Source organism: Sciurus carolinensis, chromosome 9 (assembly GCF_902686445.1).
Source record: "Sciurus carolinensis chromosome 9, mSciCar1.2, whole genome shotgun sequence".
Lineage (NCBI taxonomy): Eukaryota > Metazoa > Chordata > Mammalia > Rodentia > Sciuridae > Sciurus > Sciurus carolinensis.
Window position 1 is genome coordinate 78,877,008 of NC_062221.1, and position 19,630 is coordinate 78,896,637.

At 35.6% G+C, this 19,630-nt stretch overlaps 1 protein-coding gene across 2 annotated transcripts in view; it reads right to left on the reverse strand.

Moving 5' to 3' along the window:
- Gramd1c (GRAM domain containing 1C) overlaps positions 1-15,933 on the reverse strand; it is a 65,328-nt gene extending 49,395 nt beyond the window's left edge. The window contains exons 1-2 of one of the 2 annotated variants that reach the window (XM_047563409.1): positions 15,898-15,933; positions 4,473-4,568 (exon numbers count right to left, since the gene is read on the reverse strand). In XM_047563409.1, coding sequence (XP_047419365.1) covers positions 4,473-4,538 — 66 coding nt within the window. In that variant the 5' untranslated portion in view covers positions 4,539-4,568; positions 15,898-15,933. Of the gene's footprint in view, positions 1-4,472; positions 4,569-5,159; positions 5,258-15,897 lie in introns of those variants that run through there. The other variant, XM_047563410.1, reaches the window with a different exon arrangement.
- Positions 15,934-19,630: the final 3,697 nt, after the last annotated feature.

Here is a 19,630-nt window from a genome sequence, read left to right on the forward strand (position 1 = left end):
TAACTTTATACACTCTTGAACATAATCACCCCATTCCCGGTTCCTTAAAACTCAAAGCTTTCTGGATAATCTCGCTATATCACTACCGTCCTTTATTCCTTGCTACATATCCAACTTCAAAAATTATTAATAAGGTGGAGTGCAGTGGCACTCACCTGTAATCCCTGCAACTCAAGAGGCTGAGGCAGGATGATAATGGCCAAGTTTAAGGATAGCCCCAGCAACTTAGCAAGACCCTGCCACTAGACAAGAAATAAAAAGGGGATATAGCTCAGTAGTAGAACATTTGCAAGGCCCTGAGTTTAATCCCCAGGACTGAAAGACAGCAACAACAACAACAACAAAACTATTAATAAGCCCTGGTTCAAGAAAAAGCCTACTAATACAGGAAGAATTCTAAATAATGAACTCTAAAACAGTGAAGCACAGAATATATTCTAGAACTTAAAAACTGAAAGTAACATAATTAGCCTTCCTTTAATTATACAATACATATAAGTGATGCAAATTAAGCAGTACAAGAGTTTTGCCCCATTCTGATAGAAAAAGAACTCACTGAGCTAACACAGTCTACAGGAAATTAAGAGCAGGGTCTATGAATGAAGTTGCTGTTCTGATTCTGTTATTAATTCTCTGCCCTTGAGCCATTTCTGCATTCTTTACCTTTCTCATGTACAAAAAGAGAATAATTGAATAGTTAACAGTAGCAGATTTTTGTGAGAATTAAATGAGAAAACATATGTAAGTGTTTAAAATAACATCTACAACAGTGTTCAGTAAATGCTAGTTGTTATTATCATTATCAAAATTAAAATGTTTCATCCTGAAATTTCATAATGTATGTGAGAAATAGTAACTCATGAGCTTAAGAAAGCCATGGTCAGACTGTTCTGCAGCACTGTTTATAAGAGCAAAACATTAAAACTGAATTAATGGTCAAGGGAACCACAGGACATCCATTCAAAGAAATATATAGCACTTGAAAAACCAGAGACAGATCTTTCTACTATGTGCTCATCTGTAATTCCAAAAGATAATGTTGATGGTGGTGGTGGCGGCCATTATGTAGTACTGGGGTTTGTGCATGCTAGGCAAGTGCTTTACCAGTGAGCTACTTTCCCAGCCCCCGCCTTTTTTTTTTTTTTTTTTTTTTTTTTTTTGATATAGGGTCTCACTAAATTGCCCAGGTTGCTCTCTAATTTTTTTGATTCTCCTGTCTCAGTCTCCAGAGTCTTTGGGATTACAGGCATGCACCACCATACCCAATGTCATGCTAATTTCTTTTAAAAAGAGGGCTGAGCCACTTGCCATGGGCTCCTACTTGTAATTCCAGGGATTTAGGAGGCTGAGACAAGGGGATTCCAAATTCAAGGCCAGCGTCAGCAATTTAGCAAGGCCCTAAGCAACTTAGTCAGATCTGTTTCAAAATAAAAGATTTTTTAAAAAGAGCTGGGGATGGGACTTAGTGGTAAAGCACCCCTGGGTTAAATCTCCAGTACAAAAAAAAAAAAAAAAAAAGAGAGAGCAAGAGAGCTGAAGAGCAATATGAATAAGATAGCATTTACTTTAGAAAAGTAAAATTATATGTACATATATATACATATATACATACACATATATGTGTAAATATACAGGAAGACAGCCTGAAAAGACAAATCAAATTGGTAACAGCATTTGCCTCTGGAAAGGTAATGGGATTGAGGCTTACTGGCATGGAAAGAAGATGGTAGTTTAGAATCATTTGATTTTGCTAAATAGTGAAAATGTATGCATGTACTAATTCTAAATGTAATTTTACTCTTCCCTTACTAAACAGTTCCTCACTAAAAGTGTTGGCAGAACAGAGAAAAGTAGAGACACCCACACAGAGAGGATAGGGGCAGAAAAGCTCAAAGTAGGGTGTCAGACCAGAAAAGAATGAGGAGATTGTCCACTTAGAAGGGTTGCCACACAGTGTCAGAGCCCAAGTGGGTAAGAAAGCTCTGACAGAGAAATGTGGATCCAGGGAAAGGGCATGTGACATCAGTCCAAGCACGGTGAGGAGATCACAGATCAAGATGGTGAGAATATTTAGGTCATGGTGGGATAGGCAGTGGCCCAACTCTGTCAGAAACCTTTCATGAGGTGAAAGGACATCCATATCAGCGGTGACAGTGGAGATGGAGATTGGTTCCAAACAGGCTGACTGGTCAAGTAAGTAAATATGTTAAGGATAATGGGAACCTGGTTTCTCATTGTCAGGGAAGAAAGGGTTACAAACATGTAAAGGGAGAAAACAAGAATGAACTCTGTGGTGTTCAAGTGGAATGGGAGGTGTTGATATGAGTTCATGGATGAATAGATGGATAGATGAATGGATGGCTGCATGGAAGGAAGGATAGGTAGATATATGAGTGGGCATATGTATATGTATGCATTCTGAATATGAGTGTATGATTATATACACATAATATACACTCTTTTTCTGTCCACAGAGAATTCAGAAATAGTGATATCCCCAATAGCACTGAATATGCTAGCTTCTAAATATTGGTCTTCTCCTAAAGAAATCAAAACTCCCTGAAGAAATGACTTGATTCCAACACTTGAGCAGGGGAAATCTGAAACATCTTGTGCCCAAAAGCAAAGAAATGCTCAAATAATGCTGAGAATAGTCAAAAGGACATAGGCATCAGCTTGAAAGAGTTTCAAATGGCCAAACTTGGGAAATCTAAGCATCAAAATAAGTAATTATAGTGATTATACTCAATGAATAAAGTAAGAAACCATGAGTTCACAGTGATATAAGTAAATGATAAAAATAAATGAATGAATAAATTTTAAGTTTGGCAAGAATGGTACATTTACATAGGTTCAAAGCATCCTGCCTCAAAATACTGACAAAAGAAAATAGATTAACTTTATAGTAAAGACTGACAGACACAATCTTGATCAAATAATCAATGTAAATATCATCAGTAATGGCACAAACTGAAATTATGTGCCATCTGATAGGATCTAACGGAAGAAGAGATCATCATTTCCAGGAATTTCTTCCAAAACTGCATAACCCAAATTTAATCGTAAGCATCAAACAAATAAATATTAAGGAATAATCTACAAAATAAGTGACCTGTAATCTTTAAGTGTCAAAAACATAAAGGTGAAGAAAAGGCAAAGGGACTCCTTCCGGAAACTGAAGCACATATAATTAAATGTAATGTTGTAACTCTGAACTGGATCTGTTTGCCACAAGGGAGATTACTGAGATAACCATGGAAACTGAATTCAGTCTGAGGATTAAACAATGGTAATATGTCAATATTACTTTCTTGATTTTGATGGTTATATTACAGTTATGTAAGAGAACGTCTTGTGGAAAATAAATATAGAATACTGAGGGCAATGAGACATCAGGGTTAACAGTCTATTCTCAAAAATAGTTCAGTGGGGAAAGGTCTTTGTATTGTACTTGGGAAGTACTCTGTAGAAATGAGAAATATAAGGGGATGGGAATATAATTCAGGGTCAGAGAACTTGCCTACCATGTGTGAGGCCCTGGATTTGATACCTGGCACCACAAAAATAAATAAACAATAAAACTTAAAAGTGCATATGAAAGAAACTTTATAAGATTAAAAAGTATGAGACTGGTACTGTGGCTCAGTGATAGCATTTGCCTAGCTTGTGTGAGGCACTGGTTTCAATTCTCAGCACCGCATATAAATAAATAAAGGTCCAACTACTAAAAAAATTTTTTTAAATATTAAAAAGTATAATTACAAAGATTTAATGTCGTGATATTATTTCTTTTTCCCCATGTTCTTTCTTTCATTTTTTTCTTTTTCCTTCTCTCTGCACCCCCTTCATACCCTACCATACTTTCCTTCTTTACCTTCCTTCTGTCCTTTCTTCTTTCTTCTTCCTCAGCATTACGCTTCCAATATCACACACAGAGCCCTAATCAATTTTTTCAGGTAGGTATAGAAAGATTATTCACATATCCTAACCAAGAAATGTTATATATTGCAGGTGAATAATAAAATGATGGCTATTGATTGCCACTGTTTAAAAAAAGATTATAATGATTATGTGTTCTTACTTGTATGCTGCCCAAAACTGCTCACAAGACTATTTGTTTTCATTAGTTGCTATTATACAAATATTACTGACTAAACAATCATGAAATTATTATGGTATTTAGAAATAATAAGATCATTTTGCCAACACTCACCCTACCTACCTCTTACAATGAAGAAATGGAAAATATGGGTGAAAGTTCTTATAAACTGTAAAGTACAAAAAATTCAGCAGCCATTTAAAATTAGTCACCAACAGCTATCAAAATATACATAAATCTAGTATTAAGTACAGTGTATTTCTACAAGATATTCCTAACTTTAAGAGCCGCCTATATTCTCAATACTGATGATCAGGATGAGGAAAATTTTCTTCACATTATGGAATGTGGCAAAGGTAGAAAAATTTTTCACCTTTTCACCATCTGTGATGATTTGGATAGCATTTGGGATCAGTCGAGCAGTTTTCTCCTTGGTCATAAAGGTTATGTTCTTCAAAGCAATAGAAATCTAAACATACAAAAGAATTTAAAAAGTCAAAAAGTATATTTTTCAGAAGCATATACAATACAAAATGCCAAGTATTACAGCGATCTAATCCAGAATATTTAGTGAAAATCCTGAAGGAATTAATAAGCACATGCTTATTAATCCTTTAGGAAAAACAAGGTAAGCACACAGACATTCTTCCCTTCTGTATTCTCCTCCATCAACTCCTATATCTAACATTAGGACAAAGTGTGAAAAGACACGTGGGTGTTCACATTCCACATTAACACACCAACACACAAGCAAAACTCAGTCTTTCATGTAAGACTTGGTTTGGGCAGCCAACAGATAAACAGTCAAGATTTTTTCAACCTGAAATTTTTCTATAACCATATCTAATAAGTACAAATGGAGCTCAAGGTATTAAATTAGAAAAATATGTTACATTTTGTTCAACACGTGAATTTACTCATATCTAAGTATAGATGCACAAATATACATATGAATTTTCTTTGAAATCATCTACAATATGTTGTTTTTAAAGAGGACAGTGTATATTTCTATCTATGCAATTATTTGTACCAACTAATCAAATGCAAAAATAAGTCTTACTGTAGTTTCCCATCTGAAGATGTTGCTATAGAAACACAGCCAGTTTTCTGAAAGGTATAGTCGTCCCTGAAGCAAAATGTCCCTTTGAAGAGCACAAGCATAATCTATATACACAAAAATAGGGAGCATCTTATTCACAAAAATATGGCAACTGAATAAACCCTATACCATTTCAACACATGGAAAGTCACCACGATTTGTTCATTAGTTCACACATTCACATACTTGGGACACCATAAGTTAGATATTTTGCTGTGTACTAAGGTTATCAGAAGTAGATCTTACACTCATGGGAAGAGTCTAGAGGGAAGGAAGACAATAAACAAATAAATACAAAATGCTTAACATCATTTGTACCTCAATAAAGCTGTTTAAAACTGAAAAAAGTAAATATGATAATGACCAAAGCGTAGATAAACCTATGAACATCTACAGGTAACAAGAGCTATAAAGGTAAGGGGGCTGAGGATATAGCTCAGTTGGTAGAGTGTGGGTTGGATCCCCAGCACCACAAAAACAAAGAAAAAAAAGGTAAGGGGGTGGGGTGTGGAGACAGGATATAAGGAATGATTCCCCTAAAAAAGCAATCTATGCATCAGAACACAGTATAAATAAAAAAGACATGAGTACATTTTTTTAAAAAAAAAGCAATCTATAAACTAAAGTCTAAAGATTAATGAAGTTTCAGTAGCATCATGAAGGAATAACATAAGTAAAAGTCCTATGGTTTAAAGATAGAGGGAAAAATAGTGGTGTAGGAGAACAAAAAGGAGGAAGGAAGGGAAAGGGGAAGATATATGGAATGAATTTAACAAAATCATATTATATTCATATACAGATATCAAAAGGAATTTCACTTTTATGTATGTGTAGAAGAAGGGAAGTTTAATAGCATATAGGAGGGATAATGGGGGAAGGAGGAGGAGAGGAAAAGTGGGAATGGGGACTGCAATCAAATTCCTTACATGTATGATTTTGTCAAAATGAAACCAATTACTATGTATAATGATGATGTTCTAATAAAAAATATAGTTTTAAAAAGCCCTATAGTGGAAAAAAAAACGGTACATTTTAGGGTCTAGAAGATAGCTCTCTAGACTGGAGAAGCTAGAGGAATACATCTTGTAAGGTCTTACAGGTCATGGTAGAATGTATTCTCAGAAGCCACTGAGGAGGACTTTTGTTTTTTAATATAGAAACTTTGCTTTTATTTATTTATTTTTATGTGGTGCTGAGGATCAAACCCAGTTTCTCACAAATGCTAGGCAAGCACTCTACCACTGAGTTACAACCCCAGACACCTCACTGAGAGGTTTTAAGTGGAAGGGACATGACCAGATGTATATTATTAAATAGTGCTTTAATCGCATTGTGAAAATCGATTTCAATATGTCAGCTGGAAGTCCAGGGGACAGTTGATGGTAGCTCAGACCAGAAGAAAACAATATGAAGAGAAAGAAATAGTTAAAATTCAGAAATATTTAGGAGGTAGCACTGATGAGGAATTGGTGATTGATTATAATGTTGGACAAGGTTAGAAGAGTAGTCAAAGATGACTCAGAAAATTGTATAAATTTTGAGTCAATTTCAAAGTTGATCCTTTCCATTTTAACACTGAAATCCAGCAAAATCAAGTTTTCAATTTAAAAAATACAAAAGAGACATCTGGAAAATGTTACTGCCTATCAAACAAGTTAATACCATATCTCTAAGATTAAGATCTGACTCTGTGACTAACATAAACAGTAGTGGTAAATGCAAGATATAAAGGGTTGCTATGAGGTGATTTAATTAGCTGGTAAATTTTAAATTCTATAATGTAATTAGCAATTTTAGAAAAAAGCTGCACAAATCTCAAAATATTTTTACTCAGTCATGTTAAATTTCTAAGCAAACACTAAAAATTGAGCAAAGTAGCCAGTCTTTCACAATGCTTCCTTCAGTAAAACAAACCTGAGATGCCACCAAACAAAAATTCCTAATAAATAATTAAGCAGATTAAGTTACTCATTTCCTAGTATGCATCTTCAAAACAGAGACTGGACTAAAGGTTACCTTGAGGTATCATGAAATTTTTATATAAACCACTACGATATTTTATCACTTTAATGCTCCCCATATTTCAGATCAGAAATACCTGGCAGACTTATTAGAACACAGATTGTTAGGTCCCTCCCCTAGAGTTTCTGATGCAATAGGTCTGGAGAAAGGTCAAGAGTCTGTGTGTTCAACAGAATCTCAGATGATGGGAGCATGGCTAGTCTGTACATCACACTACATTATTTTATAATTAACTATACTAAAAGCTATAGGAAAAACAAACTATAGGAACCACTACCTGGACATACTTTTTACCAGTGTTTTTTTAAAATGACTTCCCCAAAATGGGTATGTATGTTCTATCATAACAAATGTTTACCTTGATAAAATTGATTTTTTTAAAAAAATGACAAAGACAATATATTCTATGCAAGAAATAAAACATTTTCTTTAAACAATAAAGAGGCTTACTCTTTGTCTTTCTCCCAATTTCCCTACTGATTAATGAATATGTACTATAATAATAATCAGTATTTCAAGAGGCAACATACTACCTGACTTGAGTCATATTAACAATCTGATTCACCTAGAATGGAATGAGAAAATAAGGCTTATCACAAATTATTTTATGGATTTTATAACTTTATATTTGGTTATCAGAAAGAATAAAATTCAAGAAGTTAACCAAGAAACTTAAGTCAATATGATAGAAGCATTAGCATCAATCAATTTAGCTATTACATGATCAATTTCAGCAAATTGAATAGCTCCAACTCCTAAAGATTTATTTTAGCAACTACAATTTAAAAGGATACAGAACAAAGTACTATGGTAATATAGGAGTAAATCAGTACCATAGACTTACACATTAAACTTGCATAACAAGTAATATGCACATATTTAAGTAAACAAGATGCACTATTTTGTTTTACTGAAGGACTACTATCCAAAGGGAAGTAACAATTAACTACAAGAATGTATCTTTTTAAACAATAATATCAGGAAATATATATCCCAAAGTGTGAGGTGCCATTCATGGCTGGCAAATAAACCTGGCTTGGTTGAGCCATTAGACACGGAAATCTGGTTCTCAGGAACTGACAGTTATGACATATTATTCCAGATTGCCTGGAGTATGTGGTTTCCCTGCAGACTGCTTCACCGCTGGAGTGTGCAGGCCCAGGATGTGGGAGAGACCCACTAGAGCCAAATGGCTTGCTTAGTTCCACCCAATACTGTTTCTCACGGAAGAAGAGCCTCCCTTTCCCCTTTGCTCTGTACCGCTATAAACAAAGAAACCAAGGGCTCCTCCATTTTGTTAGAGTCAGACCCTTATGAATGACTCAACCCATGACACCCCCATTCTAAAGATAATTCTGTCTCCTGTTTGTCTTGATGATAAATAAATTTCTTAGCCATTAGTTCATAGCCAGCCCATCCCTCGACAGGAACCCTTTTCCTCACCCACGTGGGACCTGCGGCTATACCAAAGCATTTCATTCTAGAAGCAATCATCTTTGAGAGCCCAATAATGCTGACGTTGCTTTAAAAAATTTTTAAAAGACTCTTAAGACATTTTTAGAATGCTTACAGATTCAATAAAGTTATGAAAGATATGAAAGATAACTACTCTCATTTTTTATTTTGTTTGCTTTTTACTTGAAATAATGAGTAAATATAATTTTTTTAAAAACTGATTTTTTCCTGGTGCAGAAAGGGAAAAAGATACTCCCCTTGCTTTTCTTGGAATATTTTCTTTAGAAAACTTGCAATTTTTTCTCTGTTCCTTTGAGGACGTTTATGAATCTTTTTTTAAAAGTTAAATAGGTTTCTTGCCAGTTTTAAACCAGGAATATTTTCTCAAGGACCTGGGAGTCATCTCTGAAAAGTAAACATCAAGGAAAATAACATCTCTATCTCCAGCATCTGTGAGAATGTAGGAGCCTAACTTCAGTAGGTACCTCACTTCAAGTTGCAAAACTAACTCCTGCCATAAACATATGAGTTTATTTTTCCTTTGTATTTATGCCAACTAGTTATCACTGATGGTTGCCCTAATTACAAGGTAAATTTGGGATGAACTATGCGTGACATATGGTGATGTCAAGTCCTCTTATTTAAGGACTAGTGATCACTTCTTCAGAACCCTACCTAGTAGGTTGTATGTGCTTGACTGTGTAACAGCATGAGAGATTTCTTTCAGTTTTTACAACCTCTTGTGGGTTGCCTGCAATGCACTTCACATTCTGATTTAATGCTTAATTGATAATATAAAATTGTTTTCTTTCTCTTTGGCTTTGTGGAGAGATTTTCTGAATTGGTAGGAGATTTTTATATTCCTTCAACACAATATTATCTGTCTTGAGCATCCACCTTGTTCACTCAGATAATCAGAGAATTTAACAAGGTTTTAAGTAATGGCATCCCTGGAAAAAAGAATACAGTCTCCTAAGCTGAATACTTTCAATGGGATAAACAAATGTATACAGAAAGAGTTATTTTAATAGAAAATCATACATAGAATGGCTGGTCTAAGTTGGGAGGGATACTAACATGCATTTACTTCCCTTTTTATCCACAATTCTTTTGAGAGAACAGGGAAAACACATAAGAGATTAAATCCATAGCAATGCTGAGGGGTAGGTAAAAGAATGAGTATATTAACAGACTGAAGGTTCCATTAAAGTTTCAGAAGACAGAAAGTGGATATCAATGAACAGAGTATGGAAAAAGCCTCACCTCAAAAAATATGCAGACAAAAGCTGCAGTACAGATACAGTCATTCTTCCCGGTATCTGCACACTTAGAATCAGCAGGTACAAAGAGAGATGGTTAGAATAGATACAGACATCACAGAACTGACTGATGGGCTCCCTATGGCAGAGGTCAGCCACACTCACTGCCTCTTCCAAACATTCGCAGACCCCAACCTCTAAAAGCCACAGCTCCTAGTGTAAATACTAGTGTACCAGAGTAAAAGTTGACTTTAGGCATTTAAGGTTCAGGGTATAGCATAGTTTAGATCTTGAATGTCCACCAAAGGCCATGTGCTGAATTTGTATCCAGCCTATGGCACTACTGGGAGGTAGTAGAATCTTTAAATGGTGGGACTTAATGGAAGGAAGTTGGGCCACTGAGGGCATGCCACTGAAGGGGATATTAGGACCTAGCCCTCCTCTCTGCTTCTCAGAAGCCATGAAGTAATCAGCTTTGTTCCATCACATGTTTCCCATGATCATGTACTTCCTTCCACCGGCTCAAAAGCAATGAAGTCAACCAATCATGGACAGAAACCTCTGAAACTGTGAGCCAAAATGAATCTTTCCTTCTTACAAGTTGATTATCTCAGGCATTTTGTCACAGTAATGGAAAGCTAACACAGGGTAGAAATCCAAATCTGCTTTCTCTCTGCACAAAGGAAAGATTTATCAGTCAACATGCCTCCTTTCTACCTTTCCACACAGGGGAGAGTTTTCTCAGGTAAACAGAGGTATATGCTTAGAGGCAACCCACTCCAACTTTGTAACAATCTATTCCTTCATTCATAATATGAAAGGACAACCATAAGATTATACAATTCATATTATTCCAGCACATATTCTCCTTCCCTCTTACCCCCACTACCCAGCACCAAATGATTTCACAGCTGACATAACTTCAAAAACAAATGAGAAAAAAATTTGCTCTTCTTGTATTGCATAATTGGGGCCATCAGTTCCTTGAAAGTTGAATAAAAATTATCTGTAAAAACATCAGGGCATAGGGCTTTTTGTATGGTAGAATTTTGACTAATAAAATTTTTTAAGGATTATAGATTTTTTTTTTTTTTTTTTTTTTTTGCAGTGCTGGGGATTTGAACCCAGTGCTGGGGATTTGAGTGCAAGGCAAGCACTCGACCAACTGAGCTATATCCCCAGCCCAGATTATAGATTCTTTATGTAACATTGTGCTCCACTCAATGTATTTCAATACATTTCATCCAATTTCCAACCATCAGCACTTCAATCATTTTACCCAAAGGCTCTGCTATCTGCATACTCAGGATAAGCCAAAGTGTTGGGAGATTAACATATCCCCATGATACTATTTTTTCTAGAAGTAGAATTGCTGGGTCAAATGTTTTTAATTTTAATAAATATTTACTTGGTCAAGATTAAGCAAGAAAAAAAGATATTACATGAATAAATATTAGAAGTGAAAAAGCAGATATATAGGGGGCTGGGGATATAGCTCAGTTGGTAGAGTGCCTGCCTTGCAAGCACAAGGCCCTGGGTTCAATCCTCAGCACCGCAAAAAAAAAAAAAAAAGCAGATATGTATACTCATGCTTAAGAAGGGAGAGTTAGTTGTAGTTACAGAGTCACACTTGGGATGGATCTGCTAACAATCTAATTAGAAGGACTACATTCTAGCAGAGGCTACCATAAGCCCTTCAACTATTATCACAGTTCAAGATCAAATGTTTGGCTAATTAGTATATGTCAGAAAAAGAATTTCAAGCTGTGCACAGTGGTGCATGCCTGTCCCAGCTGTTATGGAGGTTAAGACAGGAGGATCTTGAGTTTAAAGCCAGCCTCAGCAACTTAGTGTGGCACTAAGTAACTCAGTGAGACCCTGTCTCTAAATAAACTATAAAACAGAGTTGGGGATGTGGCTCAGTGGTTAAGTGCCCCTGAGTTCAATCCCCAGTACAAAAAAAAAAAAGGTCGGGGGGATTTCACTGGTGAAATTACTGGCTTGTTAATCAGTGTAGAGGACGTTAGACACAGGTTAACATTGATGAAATAAGTTTTGTCAATATCCAATTGTTGGCTAAATATTTTAGATTTTCTTCACCATTACAGGTACAGAGTGTAAGAATCTAGTAAGGCTTTCAACCCAGGTGCATGCTTAATTCCCTAAATCAGAGTTTCTCAAACTTTAATGTGTATATATATTACCTAGGAATGCTTGGAATTTTTTGGGAAGAGTTGTGGGCTTCTCCCTATTTAATTATTCAAGCATTTATTTATAATAGTATGGACTCATGAATATTTATTTGCTTCTTAAAATTATAATCCAAAATTATTGTTATTTTATTGCTCAAGCAATTCTAGATTTGATCATTTTCAAATTGGCTCTTTTTTTTTTTTTTTGGTAAGCTCTGCCTGACTTTCTGAAATAACTACAAGATACTTCAAACTCCCTCATCCTACATTTTTACTGCTCCAGCTCTAGAATGGGCCATTTCTTCAAGAAGTTCTTGCTTATTTTATTGGAGAGTGGTATTTAGAAAATAAAATCCAAGCCCCAGGCATGATTATTATTGCTAGGGTACTACTGTTTTAAATCCCTCTCAGCAGAAAGAGCTACAGAATAGACCTGTAAAGTCAGCCCTCCATACACATGGGAAGAAGGAAGGAAGGAAGAAAAGGAAGGAAGGAGGGAAGGAAGGAAGGAAGGAAGGAAGGAGGGAAGGAAGGAAGGAAGGGAGGGAGGGAGGGAGGGAGGATGATTAAACCTATACTGATAAACTTTCTTCTCTCTGCATCACTCCCTAAACAATATACTATTGTTGCAGGGCAGGGGCCTTCTGGGAAACTGAGGTAGAGTGAAGACACCCCCAGTTTTCAAACTCTGATTTTGTCATCAAGTCAGAAAGACTTCAGACATGTCACTCAGAATAATAGGTATGAGTTTATTGAAAGGATAGGATAAGGGAAAGGGGGCACTCTCATAGACAAAGGGGCTCCTCTCAGAGAGGAGAAGGACAATGTGCCTCTTCTGCACTCCAGTTTTATTGGGGATCCCAGAGAAGTTCCCAGAGAGTTCCACCCAGATCCACCTCTTGACTTTTGACTGACAGTAAGGTGATTTCAGATTTTCAAGTCTTCACTGCCATGACAACTATAGTTCACTTTGGCCTAAGAATCTAATTGGATTCTTAATCACAAACTCTTACAGATTTTATAATTAGGAGGAATTATCCTTATCTCCCTGAGTTTCAGGATCTGGTCTGTGATGAGGATCACAAAAGTCTCCTCTTTCAGGGTAACTTGGGTTCCTCTTATGGACATGATTTTTGGGCCTGCCTTTCTTCTGCAGATAACAAGTAGTTTGCTGAGAAATGTGACATATCCTGTCCACCTAAGCCAGGCAGGGTTACAGGTGATTTGCTTCTTGGAAAAGAAAGCATGTAGGGGTTAGCACAATGTGCCCATTATATAGAATTATTCCCTTAACCTCATGTTCCCACCACTCATCTGTCTGTCCCCTATCACTGTAACTTAACAGAAAGGTTCCCTCAGAAGCAGTCTTTAACAGAATTACTTTCCCATTTTCTTCCTAATCTTTTTAATAACTCATCCCTCTCCCATGGTATTCTAAAGAGAGTCCTCCCTCATAACAACCCTTCCTTTTATTAGCTCTTGTGAAGTGACATGCAGAAAAGCAATGCCTTCTGTCAGGAAAGAAAATGCAATCTAGGTATAGTGGAGCATGTTTGTAATCCCAGTGACTCTGTACGCTTAGGCAAGAGTATCACAAGTTCAAGGCAAGCCTGGGCAATTTCAGAAGATCAAATCTCAAAATATAATAAAAAGGATGGGGATGTAGCTCAGTAGTAGAGCACTCCTGGGTTCAATTCCCAATAGGGGCAGGAGATGCAGATGATGGCCCAGGAAGTTGAGATTCATTTTGATGTTCTAGGAAAGGAGGAGACATATGCGTGGAAGCACAAATAAAGGAGAGGAAGACCCACCCTGCATGTGGATGTCCTGCCTCTTGTCCTACTGCACAACCTGTTTCTCCTATAAAAGTCCTTTGCACCCCTGATGCCCCTAGGAGAGATTTGAGATGGAAAAGTCTAGTCTGCATTCTTTACAGCTAGCCTTGAATGAAACTGTTTCATTCCACTAAGTTTTTTTCCCCTCAAGATTTGGGTTGAGTAATGAGCAGCATGAACATTGGATCCCTGAAACATAACAACTATTTACACAGCATTTATATGAGGTATTAAACATATTCTAAAGATGATTTAAAGAATACTAAACAATGTGCACAGGTGATAGGCAAATACTGTGCCATTTTATATAAGGGACTTGAGCATCCACAGACTTTAGTATCCGAGGGGGAATCCTGGAACCAATCATCTTCTAGAGATACTAAAGAACTATACTGATATCCTAGTTGATTAAACAAGTTTCCTGTGTAAAGGTCTGACAAATAAGCAATTACATAACCACCACTGAAGTACCATGTAGAGCCATTCCATCACCCTAGAAATACCCTGTGCCACCGTTTTACCTCTCATAACATTTTCTAAATTTTCTAAATGGAGCAGGTTTACTATAGCAGTAAGAAAAAAATTAAAAATGTAAATTTTGAAAGCAAATATACACACTGGAAAATATTGAAACAGACTGAATTTGGGAGTCTCTTTCTGAAATTAAGAGCAAATTCCTCATGCTAAGAGGAAAAGTTGAAGGGTTCTCCTAACCACAACCACTACCCCCATGTCCTAAGGAAGCTGAGAATGGCGATTGTCCTGTTCCCAGGCCTGTGCAGCACTCACTAACTAAATCTATACATGTACACTTCCTATCATTTGTCTCACATCCCTGCCTCTGCTGCCTGAGTGCTGCCTCTTCAAAAAGTCTTGCTCACTTTCAGAGATCTCAAAGATGGAACTTTTGAAACAATTAAGTTTCTTAAGTCTTTCTTCAAAGCTGGCTTTGAATAAAATGTATTTTCCTATCAATTTAACTCCAAATATTTTTGGAGCACTGAGCATTCTTTTAGCCTAAGCTCTTCCCCAGAGGTAGTATTAGAGCCACCCAGTAACCATTTCTAAAAAGATAACTACAAAATATGAGCCAAATTATATATAGATAATTATATATAGATAATAGGATCACCAATGATTTTCATTTTTTTCTTTTTACTTTTTCTGTATAACTTTTCAGTTTTATGATGAGTATATTTTACTGTAAAATCAGATTAATTTCTTTCAAGAAGGCAGTAATGAGAATGCTACATTTTAGAAAGGTTTCTGTGAAAAGTATCTTGATTTTAAGTGGCAGACTGGCAAGAAACATTCTACATATGCAAAAAAGATCTACAATTTATTTTTAATATCTAACAAGCTATTCAAAGTTTAGGAAAAGACAACCCACTAGAAATGTAGGCAAAATTTATGAAGAGAAAGGTTCACAAAAAAAGAAATACACATGGTTTATAGACATAAACCATGTTCAATGTCTCTCATAATTAAGGAAATGCATATTTAAACAATGATTAATACCATTTCTACCTACAAACTCTGATAAAGCAGAATTCCTCAGGTGTGGCAAAACAAGTACTCACACTGTTGATAAGAATGCAAATTGTAAGGCCTCTCTGGAAAGTGATTTAGCAACAGTTAAAATGTTAAATGCTCATTAGCTTTTGTGTCATGATTCTACTTCATGGAGATTATATTAGAGTATGTGTGCAAAAAAATTATATATATACTTAAGTCAAAAATCACTCCTCCCCAAATTATAACAGTTTTACATTGTCTAATTGTGAATGAGAATATGTGGCTTATCTTGAAAACTATTTTCTGTCTTGCATAAAGGCTTAAATGTTCTACATATACAGTCACTTGCCACTTACATTCAGATAATGATGGTTAAAAATGTTGTTTTGTTTTGTTTTTTGCAAACTTCCATATTTTTTACCTGCTATCAGCTTCTCCGTATCAGGTAGATGGGTGAACTGTCTTTTGTATTCCTCATTCCTGTCCTTATATGTTGAACTTGAAATCTGCAACAATAAAAATTTTTAATTTCTGCTTAATTATAATTGTAATATCTTAGAAAATAAATGAAATTTAAAATGCTTTCTATGCAATATTTTATATGTCCTCATATGAAAAACATAATTATCTCAAAAACACTAAGGGGAGAAAAAAGAACCGAAGAAACTACTTTCAACATGACAGAAAGGTTGGCAATCCTCTCTTCAAAAGTGAAAATATGGGAAAAAACTGATAATCATCTCAAATGGCTGGAAACCGACAAAAGATATACAATAAACTGTAAAATGATTTTATGAAAATCACTGAACCTGGGTAAGTACAGCAGAATTCTGTGGTCCTCTTTCCTGGGCCTGTTCCCATAACCCCTCCTCCCCTACCAGTTAAGTCAGTGTGATAGTTCTACCAAGATAGAATAGGCCATAAAAATAAGCAGTTATGTCAACAGAGGTGGTTAAGTTCATTGGGAATGGAAAGCAGGAAATCTCTGCCTAGAGGTAAAAGGGAAAATCCTGAAGCTATTCAAGCAAGAATGAAGGCAAAGGCTCTATTGCTGCAAGTCAAATGACAGATGAGCAAGAGACTTTACAGAGAGATCTTGAAGGAGAGGCAGCCACAGGTGGGTTTGATACACTCTCCATATATCCCTGGCCAAACAGAGGCTTGCATGTATATGTAGAAGAGACTAGAAATAGCCCAGCCTATTCATACATTCCTGGCTAGGGACACAGGAGATCTCAAGAGAACATAAAACCTGAGACAAACTGGAAAATGGTCTAAACTTTGAATACGTTCCCTAATCTATACACACATCTGTTGGTAGAAGGGAAATGCTGTACTGGCTGTATGTATTTGAACACATCATTGACCAGTCACTGGCTGACATGGGTAGTGACTCCTACAAATTCAGCCTTAAAGAGAAAAACAATATAGTTGGACATGGTGGTCCAAATTTGTAATCCCAGCAACTGGCAGGCTGAGGCAGAAGGATCTCAAGTTTGAGGCCAGTCTCAGCACCTTAAGTAAGGGCCTCAGCAATTCAGTGAAACCTTGTCTCAAAATAAAGTACAGAAAGGACTGGGGGTGTAGCTCAGTGCTAAAACACACCCGAGTTCAATCTTAGTACCAAAAAAAAAAAAAAGAAAGAAAATAATAAACTGAGCAGAAATGTTAGTTCCCACATGTCACAAAATAAACATTAGCTTTAGGCAAATTATTAAACAAAAATCAACAATGACAACCCTTTGAGAAGGGAGAATACAATCAGAATCCAGAAATGGTTATTATCTAAATAGTCCAATTTTCAGTAAAACTATAAAATATGAAAAGAAACAGAAAAATGTGACTTATACTATGGAAAGAAAAAAGAACAGGTAATAGAAGCAATCTTTAAGGGTCCCCATTCATTGGATTTAGCAGACAAATATTTCAAAGCAATTATTATAAATATGTTCAAAGTACTAAAGAGAACTATGCTTAAAGGAAAACAAAACAACAATGATTCCACAAGTATAGAGAATTTAAGCAAATATATATTATATATATTAACATATTTATATATTTAAACAAATCTTTTAAATAAAAAAATGGACATTCTGGAGTTGAAAACTACAAACCCTAAAATAAAAATCTCACTAGAGGGATTCAATCAGTAAACATGAAAATAGATCAGCATAACATCAAATATGAAGAGGTGGGGAAGTCTAAAGAAAATAAATAAGACTCTCAGATACCTGCAGGATAGCATGAACTAAACCAAAATGAATATAAACCAAAATGTATGAATATCAGAAGGAAAAAGGAGAGGGCAGAAAAACATTTGAAGAAGCAGTGGTCAAAATTTTTCAAAGATTTTTAATAAACCCCAAGTAAAAGAAACAAAGAGCATCTCACTTAGACTTACAATAGTTAAATTACTGAAAAACATGCTCTTGGCATTGCCATCTGGTGTCCTCACTGGATGCCGAACCAATGGGGCTGGCCTGATCTCCAAAACTGTGAGCCCAATAAATCTTTTCTCTTTATAAAGTTAGTTTCCCCTAATATTTAATTGTAGTAATGCAGAGCTGACTGACACATGTCCCATTCAACAATAGCAGAATGCACTTTTTTTTTTCTAGCTCACAGGAAACATTCTCCAGAGCAGACCACATCCAAGCCCTCAAGACAAATTTCAGGAAAATTGAAAGGATTAAACCATATGAAGTATGTTCTTTGTGAACAACAGAATAAAACTAAAGACTAACAATACAAGGACTAGATCACAGCTTCAAATAATCTGAATACTTAAAAACAGAATGGAATATAGCCATCTCCTACTGAATCAAAGGGTCCTTGACCACTGAGCTATATCCCTAACCCATTTTTAATTCTGAGACAGGGTCTTGCTAAGTTGCATAGGGCCTTACTAAGTTGCTGAGGCTGGCCTCAAACTTAAGATCCTCCTGCCTCACAGCCTCCCAATTCACTGGATCATAAGCATGTGCAACTACACCCAGTCAGGTTAATTTACTCTGTTTTTCACTTCTTATTCTAATCCACTACCAATACTCATTTCAAAAATATACTTTGGAGGCTATGGAATATGTCACAGATACTGAATCTCTGATAACTCTTCAGATCATTTTTATCAGATATCAACCATTAGGATTTTGGATTGCAACATATTGGTTTACTGAATTTTATAGTATTTCTATATATAAATATGCACAGAAAGTATTGGAATAACTTAAAGTAAGACGACTTATTTTTGAAAATGATTTTAGAGAATTACAAGACAAAAAGAAATTAGAATTTTATTTTATTTACTTATTTATTTATTTATTTATTTATTTATTTATTTATTTATTTATGCTGTCTTGGAGTTTGCATCCAGAGGTTTTCTACTACTGAGCTACATCCCCAACTCTCTCTATTTTTTATTTTGAGACAGGGTCTTCTTAAGTTGTCCAGGCTGGACTTGAATTTGGGATCCTCCGGCCTCAACTTTCCAAGTTGTTTGGCATATAGGAGTGCACCAGTACTCCAAATGAAATTGGAATGCTTAGGGACAGAAACTTAAAATTATTAAAAATTTTAATATTATCTACCTCATTCTATCTTCATTTACATAACCATCTCCTGTTAACAGCCATTTTTAATTTTAACAAAGTACAATGTATCTATTATTTTCTTTTGCCTCTTGAAATTTTGGTGTCACATCTAAGAAACTATTGTCTAATCCAAAGGTCACGAAGATTTATAATTGTTTTTTTCTAAGAGTTTCATAGTTTTAGCTCTTACATTGAGATCTACGATAGATGTTGAGTTAATTTTGTATATGGTGTAAAGCAGAGGTCCACGTTTATTCTTTTGCATGTGTATGTCTAATTGTCCAGGTACCATTTGTTGAAAAGACTACTGACCCTTTACATTACTCTGGCACCTATCTTAAAAATTAACTGATCATAAATTTAAGAGTTGATTTTTAGACTCTCAATTTTATTCCATTAATATACAAGTCTAGTTTTGTGTCAATGAAAGTCATGTTAATTATTGTAGCTTTGCAGCAAGCTTTGAAACCGGGGTGTGTGCATTTTCTAACTTTTTTTTTTTTAAGTTGTCTATGGACCTTTACTTTATTTGTAAATATGCAGTGCTGAGGATAAAATCCAGTG